The 20,018-nt window shown below is 44.6% G+C and overlaps 1 protein-coding gene and 1 long non-coding RNA gene across 3 annotated transcripts; one reads left to right on the top strand and one right to left on the bottom strand.

Moving 5' to 3' along the window:
- Positions 1 to 388: 388 nt before the first annotated feature.
- Positions 389 to 2,825, bottom strand: SOCS2 (suppressor of cytokine signaling 2). Its single transcript, XM_064702057.1, has 2 exons — positions 2,625 to 2,825; positions 389 to 1,719 (listed from the first exon to the last, which is right to left on the bottom strand). Exons 1-2 carry the CDS (start codon positions 2,767 to 2,769, stop codon positions 1,271 to 1,273), a joined length of 594 nt encoding a protein of 197 aa, XP_064558127.1. The 5' UTR covers positions 2,770 to 2,825; the 3' UTR covers positions 389 to 1,270.
- Positions 1,997 to 16,754, top strand: LOC135442350 (uncharacterized). Of its 2 annotated transcripts, none has more exons than XR_010438663.1 (4): positions 1,997 to 2,302; positions 7,962 to 8,077; positions 12,205 to 12,297; positions 13,773 to 16,754. It is a non-coding gene; the product is annotated as an uncharacterized LOC135442350 (long non-coding RNA). The 2 variants fall into 2 exon arrangements; XR_010438662.1 differs by lacking the exon at positions 1,997 to 2,302 and adding an exon at positions 4,777 to 4,904.
- Positions 16,755 to 20,018: the final 3,264 nt, after the last annotated feature.

The following is a 20,018-nucleotide window of genomic DNA, read 5'->3' as shown; positions in this document are numbered from 1 at the left end:
ATCTGAATGTAATCCAGCTATACTTTTGAGCAGCACCACAAAGGCAAAGCAGGGTTATTCATCCTCACTGATACATGTGCATTTATCTGAGTATTAGCTGGGAAATTATATAAGTTCCTATATAGGAGCACTCTTTCCTGAATGGTAGAAATACGTACATAAAAAGATTGGGAGATTGTTGTGCACTTTGATTTACTTTATTGAGTAATCATCTGATAGCTACAATGGTGAATAGGAAGTTTAGAAATAAAATAAAAATAAAATTAAAATAAAATAAAATAAAATAAAATAAAATAAAATAAAATAAAATAAAATAAAATAAAATAAAAAACAAAAAGAAAATTTAAAAAAAATAAGAAAAAGCAAAAACCAACCCCTTTATAAAAAAAAAAATCCACATTGTATTTCCCCATATTTTGGGAAACAGGCTGAAGAAAACATTCTACACTGTAGAAGACACACATAACTGCTGATACCCATGTTTTGACATTGGAACTGCAAGTCTGAAGTATATAATTCTAAAGCCTCAACCAAAAGAGGCTTAATAATAATAGCATGGATACATCACCACTGTGAAGATGTTAACACATTAAGGATTCTGGGATACCAATCTGGTATAATCAGCAATATACAGGGTTCCTGTGAAAGATGTGGCATTTCTTCTTAAGGTCAGCTTTCAGAGAACTTTGAAAAACAATGTTCTAGACTGATTACTTACAGTACTCCTTTGCTTGCAGAAAAGCAGGAGAGTAGTTCAATAAAAACTGAATACATGATCATTTTTCTGACTGGATTTGATTAGTTGCATAACTTTAGCAAGATTATCACAGTGTGTGATCTAGTTAAGCTTTTAGGATTATATGAACACCAGCACCAAATTAATCTTAGAATCAGACAACTGAGATACTTGTAAACTCTCATATGTCTCTGACCACTTATGAAGTCTCTCCCGGTCCCACTGCTTCAGAACGCATTTGACAGTAAGTGCAGCATTTTATTGACAAAGCAACACAATCTGGATAGATTCCTCACTTCTCTCTCTTGCAAGAATAGCATGCCACTTTGTTGAACCCCCAAGGATGCAAAGTGGGATTATTTTACATAAAGTCTCCCTTTGTAGCATCTGAAATAAAAACCTTTCCCCTAGAACTGCCACTGTTTTGATAGTGAATTCCATGCTGAGTTGTACAACTGGTTACTCAGTTCTTTGGCTGATTTTAAGAATTGCATTCAAAAGTTACTCTGTGTTAGAGGCATTTAGAAAATATATTTATACCTGGTATTGATACTCTTTCAAGTACTCTTTTAGTCTTGTTGGTAATGGCAGCTCCCAGATCTGATTTGTGCTCTTGTTTATAGCTATTCTGCAGCGGTGTTGCAGAGATGGAGCAGATGTATAGAGGGGTTTGTTCAAGTAAAGATGAACTGTTCCATTTGAAGGTGTTTCAGTTCTATCCTTGCACATGAGAACATAGTACTCAATCAAATGCACAACGCTGTTGAACTGTTTAAGTCTAGATCTGACACAAGTGATAGAGTCCAGTCTAAACTTGCCATCTTGATATTCTATACGTAGATTGGTCGGTCCCGCTGACGTTTTTACTGATATAGTCAGTAGATACTCTGAGTGCGAACTATCCCTAACCAAAAAGGTCCCTTCGGGGGCATCCTGTAACCTTTCTTTGGCTTCAGCAACAGTCATGTTGCCCCAGTACCATCCTGTTAAAAGATGAGAAAAAGAAGGGATTTGTTTATTCCTGTTTGTTTGAAAAGCTGCTCTCTAGCTGATATACTTCTAGTCACCCATTTCTTTTGTTGTTTGAAAGCTAAAGTCCTGCAGGCACAGTAAATTTTTATTTGCTATTTAAATTCATTTGTTTTACAATGCATCTCGTTTTGACAGAGCTTTCCAGGTCACTTTTTATTTACCCATGTATGCATACACATGCACAAACATTCCCGCAGCGTCCTGCGGGGCCGAGAGCGGAGCCGCCGACCGGCGGGCCGCCCCTGAAGCGGCAGGGGCGCGTCCCGCGGCTCCCCGCTGCTCTGCCGCCGGGAGAGCAAGGCACGGGCTGGCAGCCCGCACAACGCCCGCTGTGGGGAACTCGGAGCAGGCTGCTGCTGAAATGAGCTTTCTCAAGCGATCGAAAGCGAAGGGATAAGAAAACAACTTCGGCGAGGTAGCTGCGGTCCTGGCGCGGCTGCGATGAAGACAAAAAGCCCTTCCCTCCTCCCGCAAGCAAGCTCCGCGTCCTGCGGGGCCGGGCGAGCCGCCGCCGCGCCGCCGAGGGGAGCGCAGGTACGCGGGGCCGCGGGGATGCGGCCGCCCCGGCCGGCGGCAGCGCCCGGCCCTCGCCCGGCCGCAGATCCCGGGCTGCCGCTGGGGCGCGGCGCTGCCGCCGCTTTCGCTTCGACCGCCGCAGTCCGCGTAGGGTCGGAGTCGTCGCCGCCCCTCTCCGCCGGGGAAACGCGACCTGGCAGCGCCGAGCGGCGATGGCCAGGCGTCGCACCGCCGCCCGGTTCCGCTCGGCCCGGTGGGGATCCCCGCCGCGCCGCTCTGCCTCCCCCCGGACAGCGCCGCCGCCCCGGGCGCTTTCCCCTTCCCGGCCGCCCGGGCTTACCTGCCCGCCGCAGCTCCTCCATAGCCGCGGCCAGCTGCTCCGCCTCACGGCACTCCTCGGCAGCGGGCGCCGCCGCCCCGGGGCGCCCCCAGCGCTCCCCGGAGCTCTCCGCGCTCTCCAGGGACTCGGCGGAGCGCAGGGTCATGGGCGGCGGCGGCGGGCGCGGCCCCGCTCGCCCGCAGGTCGGGGGCTGCCGGCAGGAGAGGGCTCCGCTTCGCCGCCGCGGGGCTCAGCGCAGCGCTGGGCGCATGGTCCCGGTCCCCGGCCCGGGCGCCGCCTGCGAGCGGAGACAGAGCGTGGTTAGCGGCGAGCCCCGCGAGAGGCGCTCCCGACGCAGAGCGCGTTTCTGGCGATCCCGCTTCGGAACTTCCCAGCATCCAGAGGAGGGACGCGAGGCGAGAGATCACCTCCCGGCGGAGCGGGGGAGGGACATCTCCTCCCCCCCGCCGCCCAGCCTGTCCTCGGCTCCTCTCCGCCGGGGACTCGGCGGAGGCGGCGTCCCGAGACGGTGGTCTCGCTTTGTCGCAAAGGCGAACCCGCTGATGCCCCGCTCCCTCGGCCGGGGCAGGCGAGCCCGGCCGCCGGCTCTGGGACTTTTGGGGCGGAAGGAGGTCGTGGGGGAGAGCCGAGCGCGTATGGGAGAGGAGGGTTAACCAGCGGGACAGTGGTCCCAGCCCCGGCGCTGCCCGGGTTCCACGCTGCGGTGCGTACGGACGCCTTCCAGTAAGGTCATCCGCGAAGTCGTACCTGTAGGAACGGGAACGGAAGCCCGGCGTGGGCCATGCTCCCGGGATGGGAGACCTCCTCTCGGGCAGCGCAGTACCCGAGAAGCTGCGGAGCGAGTGCGCAGGCAGTGCCGGCTCCGGGGGCTCGCCGGCCGCTTGGGAACGGAAGGGGCAGCGCGGTGCAGGACGCGCTATAATTAGCGCGGAGCAGGAAATATGCTTTTCCCGCTCCATTAAATGCTGATATTAGGGAGGGGAAAAAAATCTTTCCTCTTGGCCGAAGCTAACGAGAGGGACAAAAAGAGCCTCTTCTCTCCTGGTGCACCGCCACATCAGGAGCGACACAAAGCCGGGCAGTACCAGAGAGGGGGAGCCTAGCTGGCTTGGCTGGAGCGAAGGGACGGGGCTTGCGGGAAGACCGGGAGCCCCCCGCCGGTGCTTGCGAACCGAGCAGTCTCTGCCTGCGGGTGCGCAGCACCCGCCAGGTGAGGGGGTTATGCTGAGGTGGTTCCTCCCCTAACAAGTTCCGCGGCGGAGCTCAGAAACTTTTCCAAATTAAACTCTAGTGACAACTGATAGGGTGTTCTGACGGGTTTCTATCCCAATAGATGTAGGTAGACTCGCGGGAACCCCTCGACAAAGCCCATCCCTCCTTTCCCCGCGCCGAAGCTCCCGCCGCCAGCTCGGTGGCCGAGCGCAGGTGCGCCTGTCACCGGGAGAGGCTGCGGGCGCGGGGCCGACGGGCGCAGGTGGGAGCAGCCCTGCCAGCGGTGTCCGGGCGCGACCCCTTGCGAAAGGAGGCTCCGGCAGCGCCGAGCCGTGAAGCGCCGCCGCCGCGGGAGCTCGGTGGGGACGGAAGGCTGGCGAGGCGGCGGCGGCTGGCTGCAGCCGGGCGTCCCACGGCCGAGGCGAGGAGAGCCGGAGCAGCCCGCCGCCTGTTGCGGGGAGCCTCCATCCCGGCGGTCGGCAGAGCCGTACCGGGAGCGGGGCGGCCGGCTGCCGGCTCTCCAAGCGACGCACGGCATCGTGCGGAGGGGGGCGACGACAAGGGGACTCACCCGGGCTCGGCGGGACGGGGCTGGGGCCGCCGCTGCCGCCGCCTGGAGGTGGGGCGGTCAGGTTGTTCTGGCTCCCGGCGGCGTCGGGGGGCCGAGGGGACACGGCACCCGCCGCCGGGGAGAAGCGTCGAGGCTGTGCCGGGGCGGACAGAGGCTGCCGGAGGAAGATGGTGCTCCTGGGGAAACAACACCCTCCTCTCCCCCGCCTCTCCCCGGCGCGGGCGGTCTGCTCGCCTTTGATTGCGAGGCGAGGGCATCCTGCCCCCGCCGCTCCCCCCTCCCGGGATGGTTACATACAAAGGCTGCTTTCCAGGAACTTTCCAGGAACCGCATCATGTGACAGGACCCGCTCCGGCGCCTCCGCCGCGATCGCGGCCAGCCGGGGCCGACGCACCGAGCCGCCGCCCCTGTCACGCCGGGGCAGCGGCCGCCGAACGCTGCCCCGCGGCCCCCCCGCCTCCTCCCCCTGCGCCCGCGGAGCCGCGGGCGACGCGCAGGTCAGTGCCCGGGGCTGCGGGGGGACCAGGCCGGCGGGGCCGCGCGGGGCGCCCCGCGGGCGCGGCGGGACCCCGGAGGGAGCGGGGCGAGCGCGGCCGCCGGGGCCGGAGGGGCGAGGGGCGCCCGGCCCGCCCGGCGCCGGCAGCCGCGGGCACCTGAGCGCGGCGGCGGGGCCCGCCCGCGGGGCCGGGAGCGCTCGGGGGCCGGTGCCAGGAGCTCCCTGCCAGGGACTTGCGGCGGCCGAAGCTCCTGGGACACCCCACCCTGGTCTCCACCCCCCTTCACCCTCCGGCGCTAAATACCTCGTTGCTACAAACAGCCATTGCCCGCCGATGCGCGCGCCGATTTTCTCCCCCTCCCCCCCCCCCTTTTTTTTTAATTATTATTCTTTTTTTTTTTTTTTAATAATCACGAAGCTGTTTTTCGGCGTAAAGATGGTTGATTGCGCCCTAGGTGCTGCTCGGTAACCAGCCACCTTTCGCCGCTGCCCCGGCGGCCCCGAGCCGACTTGAGAAAGAGACACGCACAGAGGGGAAAAGAGAAAAAAAAAAAAAAAAAAAAAAAAGGAGAGAAAAGAAAAGAGGGAAAACAAAGCAAAAGTAGCCGTAATAGTCTCACTCCAGCCCTTGGCTGCAGGTCAGGGCTCCCTGCAAATTGTACGGGGGTATCTGAGAAGGAGAATTGACGGCAGAAGGATTAAGGGGTGTCTTTTTAAAGATTTCAGGAAAGAAGCCCAAACCTACAGCATAATAAAAGATAGTATCTTTAAAAATCGGGGCGGGAGGGGCGAGGGAGCCTTTGTTATCAGAGGGGAAATGAATATGTATGAGGCTGCCCTGTCTGGCTGAGGGAGCGGAGCAGCTCCCCTGCACAGAGAGAGCTCCCAGGCTGAGACGCTGCCTTGGGTCGCACTCCCCAGTACCGTCTGAAATGCAACGTTTCTTAAAAAATAAAAAAAAAAAAAAAAAAAGAAAAAATAAGGACTGAGGAAGGATTACAAATCCTGAAGGATTTTATAACAGTTATTGCTTATAATTCTTAAGCATCAGAGGATAAGAGAATTAATAGTTATCTTAAAAATTAAGTTCTGTATTTAGTGATTAAGTAAATTCATCAGAGAAAAAAAAATCTACTTTGTTAAGTGAAATTATTGGCCAGCATGATTTCATCTGTTTGTAATGCCTGGGTGCTTTTGAATTTAATTTATTCAGTTTATGAAAAAAAGGTGGTTTTAATCACTGGCAGCAGCACAGATTTAAAATGAGGTCTGAGGAACAAACACGGGCTTTCTTAAGCATTCTCAGAAATGGTTTAAAACAATTTAGGTCTTGAAGGTCATTCTTGTTCCTGTTTTTGTCTGTGAAGTTCAGATAGCCTCAGATCCAGGCTCCAGTGACAGTTGTGAAATTCCCACTAAGTTTTTTCGTTGGATTGATGTGAAGAGGGGAGAGAATGAGTTTGTGCCCCTAGAAATTTAGTTGACAGTTCAGCTACCTATGACATAAAATCTTGCAAAAAACCTCCATTACTTTTCAGAATGGCACTGACTTCACTATGTTCCAGAGAACAATAAAAAATTAATATGGATCTATTTTTATTACTAAAATAATTCTGTATATGTAGGCACACAGCTTTTGCTCAAAAAGTATTTTGTTCTGATATCACAGTGTTCAAATTAAGGCTGTTTCTTTGAAGTTCATTAATGCATCTTGGAGAACAGGAATACGTCTTGTCTAGATGCAAAGTTGCTTTCCCTATGTTATTTTATTAATGGGATTTTTATGTGGATAGTATCTCAAGACTTCCTTTGCTTCTGCTGTTTATTCGTCACTTGAAGTCATAATAATTTGTTTCTAAAACCACAGCTGGCTGCTATAAAAGGCAGAGGGAGGAAGACCACGATTTATGTGGTGAATGAGAAACAAGAACAGAAGAATGTAATAAATGTTTGTTACTTAAAACTTCAAATATTGTTATGAGAAAGGTAGCATAAATATTAAATAGGCAGTATATCAGCAGGATCTTTCCTAAACAGAATTCTGTTAAATTTTTTTTTCATGAGAACCTAATGTCTCTTAAAAACAGCACTAAATATCTGATAAACTTACAAGAGTAATGAAATTCCAACTTAAAAACTGCAAATGGATCTTTAAATGACAATCCTGGCACCTCATAGGAGTGCTCTGGTTTGCAGTCACCTTTATTCTCTGGCTTGAGACATCTGAAAGTGCTATAGGCTCGGTGGGCTATGTTTGTATTTTACTGTTTCTTTCAACAATGTTACTTACTCTTTTCCTGCTCTGTCTGCCTAAGTCTTCCATACAGTCACAAGAGAGAAAAGAAATAACTGTAAGGGTAAGAAAAGGTGACTAAATGAAATTACTTTTGGGACTATGGGCTGTACATAGTGCATGAAACTACTTAAAGCTACTTTTTAGTTTTTTGGCACTGGGATATTTAATACAAGTTTGGTCTGCCTGAAGAGTTTTACTTTATAAAAATCAGAATGGAGTAGGAGAAAGATGTGAAATGGAGAAAGAGAAAAGAAGGAGCAGACTCAGAAAACTTAGTTTTCCAAAATAGGGTTTTTTAATCTGCCATGTAACAAACAGGAATTCTTCTAAACAGTCACTAATACAAAAACTATATACAAGTGAGGATTTAAAATTTTTTTGTGCAATTCAAACTAAATGCTTTATTTATTTTTAATCTGTTGTTTTGGGATAGCAATTCTAGGAGAAATATTGCTGTACATATATAAATATGAATGCTTCTGAGCCAGTTTTAGAGGCATATCATCCAACTGGAGATGAGAGGCACCAACTTAAGCAATCTCTTTTTTTTTCTGATACTACTATTCATGAATGTTGGTTATGACTGTATATTATCCATATAGTAGATATTTTTAATGTAGTTTTGTATTAGTAGTGAAAATATGAACATTAAGGGTTCTTGAAAATCACAAGCAGAATATATTGTTTGAGCTCAAATGCACTCAAATGCATATGCTTAAGACAGGGAAGGATGAATAAATTTATTTTTTATTTTTCCTTTAGGCAAAAATCCCTTTCATGACCAAGGAAGGAGGCAACAACATTTTTACAGCCCTGAGAAGTGCCTGTTACTAGAAATGATTTTCACTTTGTTCCTGAAAAGCATGCCAAGTTTACTGGTGAGCTCGTACACTGATTTATTTATATAATATGATGTGAGCAGAGGGGGGGTAATGTGATTTTGACTCAGCTGATTTTGCTAAATTTGCTCTGATTCACTGAAAACATTTACTGATCTATTAAGACAGATTTACCTAGCTACCTGGAAGAATACAAGGGGCCTTTCCCTGCTCTCTGCATGCTTAACTTCCCAAAGATGCAGTACAGAATATCTGTTATCCATGCATACCATTTGGTCAGTTAAAATCCCCTTCAGTTAAAAGGACAGCTATTGCTTATCACATAGCTCTACTTACTGAACGTATTTTGACAACTGTTTACCTGAACTAGTCTAAACAACAATGTACAGCTGCCATGGTTTCCCTGTCCTGGGGTTGCAGTCTGGTTCTTGAGCAGAGAAATGGGAATATTGAGCCTTTGGCTCCAGCAGATTGGAATGTGTTAATTGTAACTCCACAGCACGAGAAAGGTCTGCAATGTGAACTCTTTGAGGATTTCTCACTTAGCAGTTAGGAGAAAGGTTTGCTTATTTCACAAAGAGTTCCTAAAACATAATAAATAAAACATAAGGAAAACAAATATTTCAGTGTATGGGATCATCCTGCCCTTTCCAACTGCCTGAGTACAGCATGTTTTGATGAAATAGATTAAGATTTATACCAAACAGTTTTACTCTTTACCAGCTGCCACCTTATTTCCTGCTATTTTTATCTATTCACATGTGAATGCTTTGCTTTTCTTATTATACATTTGGTAAGGGAGATTAATAAAAGAATTCAGTGAATAATTTCTATAAATCAGGGGTGCTCTAAAAGGAAAGCAGCACTTGTGATTTAAAAGCAAACATCAAAAGATGGCATCAAGGGAGTAATACTTTGAAATAACATCTGGATTCTTTTCTTTCAGAGACAGTTGATAAAAAGAAGGATCATTCCCTTTGGTTCAGTGGATAGGTAGACAGATAATCACTGTCAAGCACAAAACTGACCATAAAAAGGTGGCATTTAAGTCCATCTCTCATCCTGTGCTATCTACTGTCTATAAGTAAAGGCCTAACCTGCATTGAGTAAAAGGTTACCTATCCACTTGGGATCTTCAGTGAAAAAAATTAAATCTAGTGCTTGCTTAGTTTCTCCAATTTACTATTTACAATTTAAGGTAAAACCAAATTAACATAAAAATACTTTCAATAGGCATGTAAAGGAAAAGTAGAATGTGGTGACACAGGGTACTAAGTATAAAAAAACAAGGAGAATTTAAACAGCAGTTTTTACTTTATGCTACACTAAGCTTCCTTATAAATAGCAGAATTCTGGTCTATCACTGTGTTATTTTGTGAATTATCAAGTTTCACTCTGACTAAAAGTAGCCAAATTGGTGAAAGTTATGGGAGAATAAGTTGTTAATATACATGCTTTGGTAGCATTTTCTTCTCATTCATGCTTCCTTCTCACGAACAAGCTAGAAAAAAGGAAAGGACCAATTTTGGTACAGTCTTCAAACAACTACAAGGAGAATATTTGATATGGATTTTAATATTCAGATTATAGCATAAAATGCTGTGACTGTAATATTTATTTACCTTGTTTTTTTGGCTGAGAAAGAGCATATAGGTATATACGTGCACTACACCTATGCACACACATGTTCAGAACCATGCTCCTTGAAGTTTTGGATTTTTAGAGAAACATACACTCTTGGATTTTGTTTTTTTTTTTAGAAAAATCCTAGAGATAGCACAGCTGAAAGCACTGTGAAATCTTGCATTCTTGTCCTAGATGCTGCCAGAAAAAACAAGCCTTTTATGCTTGAGGAGGCTTGAGATGTTTTTCTGCCAGTTGCAAGTCCTACGCCTCAAAGTAAAAGAGAGCAAGTAATGTCTGTGAAAAAAGTTTTCCTGACAGACAGCATGAAAGCAGCTCTCCTATGCTTTGCCAATCCATAAGTAATAAAGTTCCTTTGTTGGCAGAAAGTCAATTTTGAAACTAATAAGGAAAACTAAAACAGGTGATGCAGTGCCTATCTCTAAAAGGGAGATTTTTGAGTGAAAAGTGAAGTAGAAACTGGGTTATGTGTCTCTGAATAAATGGCCTCCCATCAGAAAAAGATTAATTTTAAGTCACTGTTCTAGTTCTTATATTAAGGATAGTTTAATTCACCCAGAGCTATTTGGCCTTGAGGATGAATTCCTACAATTAAGTGTTTATGATTGAAAGTGCTGCCATGGAGAGCAGACAGATGAATATCATTTTAGGAGTACTGTGAATCATTAAATGAGTTGTAGAACCTTTTTTTGGGCATGAGCCACTTCTAAATTTCAGGCTAAGGCTATAATAGACTTCAGCATAAGGCCTGACGTGTTGCTGTACTTAGGAGTTTGAATAACAGGATAATCAACGTTTACTAATGTATTTATATAACCTTAAACTTCTTCCAGTTAATTGAAAATAGGTTGCCTGTTGTATGTGAATATGCTGCTGGGTTCAAATACATTTTTCAGATCAGTGCATTAAGTGTTAGTGTCAGGTAATGAACTTAACCTGCCTCTGACGTGTTGGCTTCTTTTGGCTCAAGATAGGTATGGCTGCTTTCCCTGCTTCAGTGTAGAGGCTGCATGTGGAACGTCATACAAACCTGGACAGATGACAAGAAAACAGTGCTAGCCGCCAACTACCTTCTCTCTGTTTGTCAGGATTAGTGCTTGCTTTTTGTCAGGACGGCTCCACGCCTCGTCCTGTATCTGACTGGCACACTGGGAGGACGCAGCCTGATGAAATGCTGGCCAGGCAGGCTGTCAGTTTTAAGGCTCAGGAGAGGAAACAGACATAGGGCTACTCTTTCTGGTTTAGGAAAGAGCACTGGTCCACAGCTTGCCTTTTCTTGGCACAGCCTGTCCATTCCCAGAATTGCTTGCTCCCCCTGTAAGCAGTTTTTCCAGGTATGTGGAAATTAAAGCTCAAACAGTAGTAGATAAAATTGGACAGGCTGCTTGAAGCAGTATCTCCCCCTGTACTGTACCCAAAACCATCCTGTGGCTCTGACAGAGCTCTGCCTGCAGCAGGGAAGAGAAATTAACTCATGCATCTCCTCCTTAACAACTTCAGCTTTCAGACTGGTGTTTTAAGAACAATTCCAGTTTCAGTGTGGCTTCAAAACTGCCATCCATCAGGAGCAGCCTCGTGAGCTGTTTGGTCTTGAGATGGCAATTCTGTCCTGAGGTGGGGTGAACGGCTTGGGGGGAGAGTAATAACTCCTTCAGCCATCTGATTTTAATCCCTTACCATATGTGACTCGAAGTCCTTAGATGCCCTCTACTGCCATATACCAGAATTAACAGATGGCTCTGTGTAACCAAATTCAGATTTGCTTGTTATTCTCTCTGTCCTTATAAATGAACGGAGAAGGGGAAATAATACCCATAATTATTACAAAATATGCAAAGCATTTTATAAAGTGTGAGTTTGGGCTAGACATATTTTCTGACTTTCAGTGCCATTGCCCTACATTTCAAAATTTAACACTAATTTTAGTAGTCTCTTCAGAGCTCATTTCTCTGATAAATTATCCCTCTGTGAATAAATGTGATCTGGAAAGATGCCTGAGGCACAGCAGAATTTTTCCCCAGCGTTTCATGCCACATGATGCCAGACAGAAGGAAGCTGCACAACCTGCTGCTGTAGATCAGCCTTTGTTCTGGGGAGGAAGGAAAGGATGCATTTAGCCATTGGACATATCTTTTGCATAACACAGAACAGCAGGCAAGAGTGTACCTAAAATGGAACAAGAATGAAATTTCTGTCCTACCTTTGCCTGTGTTATGAGAGCTTTTGTGTGCTGGCAGGCACAAAGCAATCCTAAGTCAAACAGGACTAATCTTGGAGAAGATCACTCCCCAGGCTCTTAAGAATGAAGTGCCTTTGCAGTGCTTGGGCTTTAGCTGTGTTAGTATGTCAACTCCTTTTCCTTCTACAAGGAAAAGCCAGCAAAACAATCCCACCTTTAACTCCCTGTCCCAGGCTGAAATTTGAAATGAGTGGGTTTGGGCCAAATTAGCAGCCATATTTTGTGTACATTTTTAAACAAGCCTTACCTTTCCTGAGGACAGTATTATTTCTTTCTGCTCTAGGTGTTTGCTGGTGATGTTACAAATAGAAGCAGGCCCGGCAGGAGGGAGCATGAGCTTTCCAGTGGAACCTGTGACAGCAGGGACCTGCTCCAGGTAAACGGAGGACACACAGGAGAGCCTCTTCCAGGCCAGTAAAAAGCCTGAGTTCACGAAGGGTGCAAATTTCACACTGTGCTTTCTTTTCCCTCCAGCACAGTCCTCTACTTTCAGGCACACTGGTCAAGAATATGCTGCTTACATTTTTCAGGAGCTTTTATAATTTTTTCAGAACATAATCTCAAACTAACATAAGCCCGTAGCAAAATCTTATTGTGAATGGGGGCTTTGTTTCTGAGAGACTCTTTTTGAAAATGCCAGGTTATCAGCTAACCCTTGCATAACAGGCTGAAACAGGAATTTGTTCATATGGCTTTGTTACAGCATATTCCTTCCTTCAACCCGTACCTCCACTTTCTCCAAGAAATACATAGAGCTCTTCAAGACCTCCTGGCAGGCGGGCTGTATAGTGTTATGGTGGCAAACCTGGAAAGCTTTACCAATTCATACCACCCAACAATGTGGTTCATTGCATGTGTTTTTATTAGATCCCCATTTTCCCAATTTCTTTAAGGGCATTTCATTTTTTAGTGGCTTTTTTTCTTCTCCTATCCATCAGGGAGTGAAATCATGTGTCCACAGAATGTAAATAACAGCTGTTTCTATTCAATTTGCATTTATATGCTTAGCACTTAAAAATAGCTTAGTTCTAGAGGCTTTCATAATCTATTCAAAATTTCTTCTTAGTCAGAAGAAACATTTTAGCAAGATGTTAATGAAATCCCTTTGGACTGGCTGATCAAAAAGGCACAGCAACAACAATGAAATTCTTCAAATGACTGATCAGTTATGCTTCTGAGTTACTCTTCAGCAACTGACTGAAGTGTATCTTTTAATCTCCTTGGGCATTTTAAGATCACTTCCTTGGGCTGCTCTAACAGGGCAAAATATGCTAGGTAAGAAGATTAATGGTTAAAAAAATCTATGCTGAAATGGTAGTGTATTTCTAGAAAAATTAATTTATTATACAAGCTGAACAGGGAAAAAACCAAACAAAAACAACACCTGGCAAGGTATTTAAAGGGAACAGCTCATTTGCCAGTGTCACAGATCTTGGAATAAACAAACCCCTTATGCCCAGTGAATAACTGAAAAACAGCTTTTTGATTTTTGTTGATATTTCATGAACCCTAAAGAGGATACACATTTGTATTTATTAATGCCTAAATGAGCATTTTAAGAATTACGTCCAATTACTGTGGGTTTTTTCCCTCCAGAAAACTTTGGAAGACTTTCACCTCATTATTTTGCCAAGTGTCTCACGTTGGCTCTTCAGATTTCTTTGATCCTCTGAAGACTGAAAATTACAGAACAATGACATTTAGTGACCTTTGGTGTGGTTCATTTACTCCAAGGTTGAATGTGTAAGAAGATGCTTACTCCTAAATGCAGATTTTGTTTGGTGTTACAGAAATGCACTTTCTTCTCTGCATAATTGTTTATTCAGAAGAAAAATCCTTTTCTTTTTACAGGAGCCTCAACTGGGGCATCTCTGAATGGGAGACTCTGGACTGGTGACTGAAACTGTTTAGAAAATAGTAATTACATGTGTGAATTGCTGTGTGTATAAGCCCGTGCCAGACTTATTCAGACTTGGTACTCTGAACAATGGTAATTTAAGATAAGGTAATCTCTAAAAATGCTGTGGGTTCACACTACCTGATTTCAGAGAGCAAGCTTGTCCTTCTACATTTAAAAAAAACATCCCTGATGTCAAGAGGGAGGTAAGAGGAATATAGATGGCTTATATTCACACTAGCTGTGCTAGTTCCCTCTAGAGCAGACTCCTGTATTCACATCTCACAGTGCTCCTTGGACTCCTTCTGGTGCCGCTCTAGAGCCAACACGCATTTGTGATTTTTCTGTTGCCTTTCAGTTTGTGCAATGGTGTGACACTGTCCCTCGGCCTGTGAAAAGGGTGCTCCCCTGGCCCCAGAGGGAGGGTACGTGCTGCACCTCCTGGCATGCGGTAAGCTTTGAGGGCACAGCCAGCCCGGGTGGTTTAGAAGAGCACACCGTGTGAAGTCAGGCAGGATGAGACCTTGGGAGTGCTGTGCCTGCAGCATTGGGAAGCCATGGCTTTCAGGAGGGCTTCTGGAGCTGTGGCAGCAGCAGCAGGGCCTGAGCTTTGCTCCCTGACGGCCCCATAACAACGTGCCCAGAGGGATCCTGAGGGTGTCCCTGCTGCCGGCGCCACCTCGGTGTGGGGAAGCCCAGGGCCCTGGTTTCACCTGCCAGAGTCACACGGGTACTTTCACTGCAGAATAAATGCAGCACTGCTAAAGAAACACACGGCTTTTCCTGCATCATTTCCACAAAGTCGTGAGTTAGAATCTTGGTTGTATTGAAACAGAACTCACCCAGTTCTAACAATTCAAGCTTTTGTCCCTGGACTGGGACAAGGCCTGCTAGGCACTGTGCAGGTACTAACCACTGCTGCTCTTCTCTTCACAGCCCATGGTGTCACCTTTCAGCCTTACCAGTCTTACTTCAAATCTTTCTCAAACAAATATGGCCATATAAAGCCAGTCAATTGTAACCCCATGCAGCCAAAACTAGAGCGTGTTTCTTTCAGTATTAAAACACAAATATATGCTTTAGAAAGGCAATTTCTCTGTCATTTTTCTGACCTCTGCTTATGAGGAATTTTCCATGAATTTTATTTGCTCTGTGCTTCTACTCTGGATAGGAAATCCTTTTTTCTTAATCTAGTTCTAAATTTTGTGGAACTCGCCACCACTTTGTTACTCCATCACTAATGCCAGGGTTTTACCTGTAGGAAAAATGGCATGGAGGAAAGGGAATTCTGTTAACACATGTTCTTGGAAAATAACAAATGAACCTATACTGAAGCCAGTCAGTATTAAAAATTACATAATAAATTTTTAAAAGGATATGAAGCCTTATGTCACTTATAACAACCAAACAAATATTGTTACTTATAACAACCAAATAATTAAGGGTCCAGGAAATTTTTTTCCTAGCATTTGTTTATTATTCAATAAAAATCATCACTTTGTCTTAACTAAAGCAAATGAAGACCACTCCTGCAGCACAGCTCTGATGCAGTGTAATTCCTACAGATGCTGGCTTCAGAAAAACAGTACTTAGCATATTATTTGTTTAAACAAATCAAACACATTTGAATGAGAAACTAGCAGTGTTTAAGACAAGAAACCTCAGCAGTGTTTAAAAAACCTGGTGCTAATGACTAGGATTGTTTAAGAAACACTAATCTTTGGATGAAACTATTAAGCTCTGTTTTGTTACCATTAGTGAGTAGGAAATACATGTTTATACAGGAGGGTCATGCTTCAATAGTTTAATCTTTTACTTAGGTTAATTTTTATTCAACATGGTAATGGCTTAGTGCAATTACTTTTCACCGTTCTTTGAATTTTTCTCTGTAACTTTCATGGTCAACATTTTATTAGTTTTAGCAGAAGAGATGCTAAAAACCAGTTCTTGCAGAATTTTTTAAATCATCTGACATTTTCCTGGTAGGGGGATCCTTTTGCTGAGTAATCAAACTTTGGTAGCAGTCAAAACTGGTCTTATTTAAAAGGTAAACTGCCTCTGACCTGACACTGTTTTTCATCTTGACAAGCAGTAAAGCTTGTATAATGTAAGCACAACCTTTTTCTGCATTTATGTTTGATAAAGACCAGTTGGCAAAGCTTCTTAGTTCTACTGGCTGTGCCAACATCTTGTGTTGTCTCCATACAACGGAAAACTGTATGATACATACACCTACATAATGACCTTTAATAAAGTGGCATGCCAGCCTATAAGCTTCTACTCCCCCACAAGCCAGGAGATGCAAAATTGCTGACCAAACATGCTGATTAGTTCATGCAGCTTCCACATACCTCCCACCGTCTGATCTGCAGTGTTCCAACAGCTGTAGTTATTCACAGTGGAACTAACATTCTGAATCAATTGTATTTAAAGTTTCAGGTAATTCTGTGCAAATTGCCCAGTAAATCATAATTCATCATGCTTGCTTTTGTAGAAGCACCAAATGATAACAGTTGAAATAATACGCTCATTTCATAAGAGGTACCAGAAAGATATATAAATAAGTAATTATGTTATTTCTCCAAACAGCTTATTATTTTTAGCATTACAGGATTGATTAATTACAAAGTGAGAATTAAAATTTCATACACAGTGTACATTTAGAAATTAAATGTGTGTGAATTACTCTATATAGAAAACTAAGAGCTCCTATATACAGACTACTTACTACTGAAGGCTAACAGAAACATCAAAAATGGTTTTATCTGAATTTTAAGAGTATTTTGCACAGTTGTGCTCCTACATTAAAAAAAAAGAGAAAGGCCCCAAAATAGATAAAAAAATATCATCTTCATCCTCCCTTCACAGAAAAGGAAAATGCATCTTCAGAGGACAATTGTGTGACATATTCTAGCCAATAAAATGTTAAAATAAGATCACCTGACTGTTGCATGTACTTTTTCTGTGCTGACTGACCATAAGGGGAGCCTTTGAAGATTAACTCAGGTTTAGACGTCTAATTAGTATCTGTCTCAATCTTGGAGATAACCCCAAATTTTATGTATGGTAGGTACACAATTTGTTCCTTTATACTGGTGACTAGTGTGTTTGCTCTAGGTCAATTTTGTTATATTGTAGCATTAAAACAAAATATACATCATCTATTACAGATGAGGAATGCAACTTACATCGATTTTATCTCTCCATTTTATAACGTTGTATTGGCTTTGAGGATGGAATGAGCATGTGAGAAATTACATGCTGCTAAAATTCATAGACTGGAGAAACTGAGAAATGCAGCACTGGCTTTGACAAGCAGTCGGTACTGTGACTTATAAGGACCTGCCACAAGGATTTATTGTGGCACAGCAGAATTTGGACATGACAGATGAAGTTCAGACCTCTTATAACAGCAGCAAGAGAGAAGTTTCCTATAGAACTTCATAGCTGGATGGGGGGAAGGGATGGCAGGATGGGTGGGCAGATGGGCAGGAGGGTAACTGCTGCCTTCACTGCAATCTTGGGGAAGTGAAACAAAGTCATGACATTTGTCACACGCCCAGAAGCACATTCCTCCTGTCTCCTGTGTGCCAGTCCCAGCGTCTGTCCGTCTGGTGGGGAAACCAGTTTAGGAACTGATGAGCCAAAGCCACTTGGCTGCTCTCATTCCAGCCAGGCTGATCAGCAAACCAGCTACACTTCCTGATCCTGCTTGTCCTGGGGCTGCCACGGTGCAGGGACAGGGACAGGGACAGGGATGAACACAGCAGCAGGGACAAGGCATTGGCACAACCCTCTGCTGCCAATTTGCGCTGTTATTACTGCCCCACTATCGACTCATTTTTTCCCCAGACTGGGATGGTGGAGCTTTTTTTGTCTCTGAGACACCCTACAAAAGTTAAACCGGCAGAAAACCTTTGATCCTTTAAGTGCAAGTCCTTTGGGAGGTGTTAAGGAGCGCTTTTTGCCGCAGTGCTCCCGAGCGTCAGGAAGGGAGCAGCCCAGGGCCGCCTCTCGGGGCTCAAGCTGCCGCAGAGCCGGTCCCGATCCCGATCCCGATCCCGATCCCGACCCCGGTCCCGGTCCCACTCCGCCCTGGGCGGTGCTGCCTCCCGGTGGTGCCGCACGCAGCCTGCACGGCAGCTCCCGCGGCGCGCACCGAAGGGGAAAAGCCTCTTCAAAGCATCAGCTCTGCTTTAATCTGGGGATAATTAGAGGAGAGGAAATACTTCTTTTCGCTGAGGCACTCAGATTAATTGAACTGTGATTTAAATGGTCCGAATTCCTGCTCGGGAGCACTGGAACAGGCTGCCCAAGGAGGTTGTGGAGTTTTCTCCTCTGCAGACATTCCAAATGCACCTGGCTGTGTTCCTGTCACCTGCTGCAGGTGACCTTGCCTTAGCAGAAATGTTGGACTATATGATCTCCAGAAGTCCCTTCCAAACCTAACAATTCTGTGAGTTAAGGGCAAAACTTTTGATACATGACTGAAACAGTTTTCTAATGGCATACAGACCAAGCAAGGCTTGAGGAGACTTTTAGTGAGACTTTTGAAAACCAAAAATCCCTCAGTAAGATGTACCCAGCTGCCTACTACCCACAGCAAGCAGCCTAAGATGCTCTGGAACTCAACAGCTACTAGATACAAAACAAATGGCTAAGTGCCCAAACTGGGATTCAAAGTGCCAGAACAGACTTAACATTGCAAATTTCATGCAACTTAAGTTTTCAATTACAAAGAACAAGGGCAACAGAAAACAGAAATCCCAAACTAACTTTCAAATTTTTTTTTTGCATAGAAGTAGAACAATAATCAAGTGGATGAATTCTGAATTCCAAGTGAAGAGAAACAAAGCCAGTTGTTTGAGACCTAGAAAACCAAGAAGAGAGCTTCAGATTACTGTGAGAGTAGTATTTTAATTGTGTCATGCCTCAGGTAACTCAGGAAAAAGATTTAGTAAAAGAAAACACAATTAAGATTGAAAGCAGCATCACAATGCAGGGAAAGATTTTAAAACGTCAATGTTACAGATTAGTAACAAAAGGGCACAGGGTACATGTACTGAACATGTGTTTTAGACAGTTTCCAGCCACTGGTCAGAAGAGGAAGTACTTTAAAGATAGCAGCCAAGCACATCATAGATTTTTAGCTCTCAAAATGCCTGAAAAGCATCCAAAATGTTTGGGAAACATTGTGAAAGACAGTATTTCTACGGTGATTGTGGATGTTTGATCACAAACAGGGTTTGACAGGCAAGAACAGACAGGTTATGACTGCAAAGGTTTCTCTGTAAAGCAAAATTTCTTAGCAGCACTAGGCAGCAGTAAGCAAAAATATAGGAAAAAGGATGGAGGAAAATAATTTTAAGTTTAAATTAGTCCAAGGATATATCTTCTTACACTAAAGTCAAACGGTGACAAATTAGGTCTCAGCTTTCCAAAAATAAAAGGGACTCAATTTTCTGCACTGGAACATAAAACACTGCATAAGATGAAAGCTCACTAATTCACCAGAGTCCTCATCAGACACCACATACTATTAAAAAATACCAAAATTTGTTGTACTACAAATTGCTACAATCTATTCAAAAAGTTATATTCCAGGCAGAAAAAGCCACTATTATGTTCATGCAATTGAACTTACAGAGTTAAGCAGCCATCCTTCACAGAGACCCCACAGACATTACTTCACAATAGCAGACTTATTATGTGAGCAACACACCATTAATAAGAAGCCAAAATCACTTGGCTCATGTTGGCTTGAGCACAGACTCTGATATCTTATAAGCACAACAGAGTGAAGGAGCAAAAGGATTTCATGCTCTGCCATGATAAACCATTATCAGCTACCCAGCATTTGGAGTTAAAAATGCACTGGCACTAGTTTTCTGTATAAATTCCCACAAGTATTTAAAGGCAGCCTTTTTACACACATCCAACATTGCTTTTTTTTCACAAATAAAGGATGTTCAAGGGAAAAAAGGTTATTCAGTAGTATCTTTAGAAACTAACTAACAGCTGAGATGTAGTTTCTCTACATCTCAACTGAGAAGATGAGTGGTACTCAACTTCTAGCAAAATCTGTAGAAAATGCATGCTGGTGAAATGACACTAGACTAACAGAGGAAACAGACCCCTTCCTAGGTTATCCAAATTGCTTTGGAAGGGAAATGCAATAAAAATGTGTGATGTACATGAGA

This window comes from Zonotrichia leucophrys, chromosome 1A, assembly GCF_028769735.1.
Source record: "Zonotrichia leucophrys gambelii isolate GWCS_2022_RI chromosome 1A, RI_Zleu_2.0, whole genome shotgun sequence".
Classification (NCBI taxonomy): Eukaryota; Metazoa; Chordata; class Aves; order Passeriformes; family Passerellidae; genus Zonotrichia; species Zonotrichia leucophrys.
Note: the sequence above shows the minus strand (reverse complement) of the source record. Positions and strands in the feature narration are given on the sequence as shown.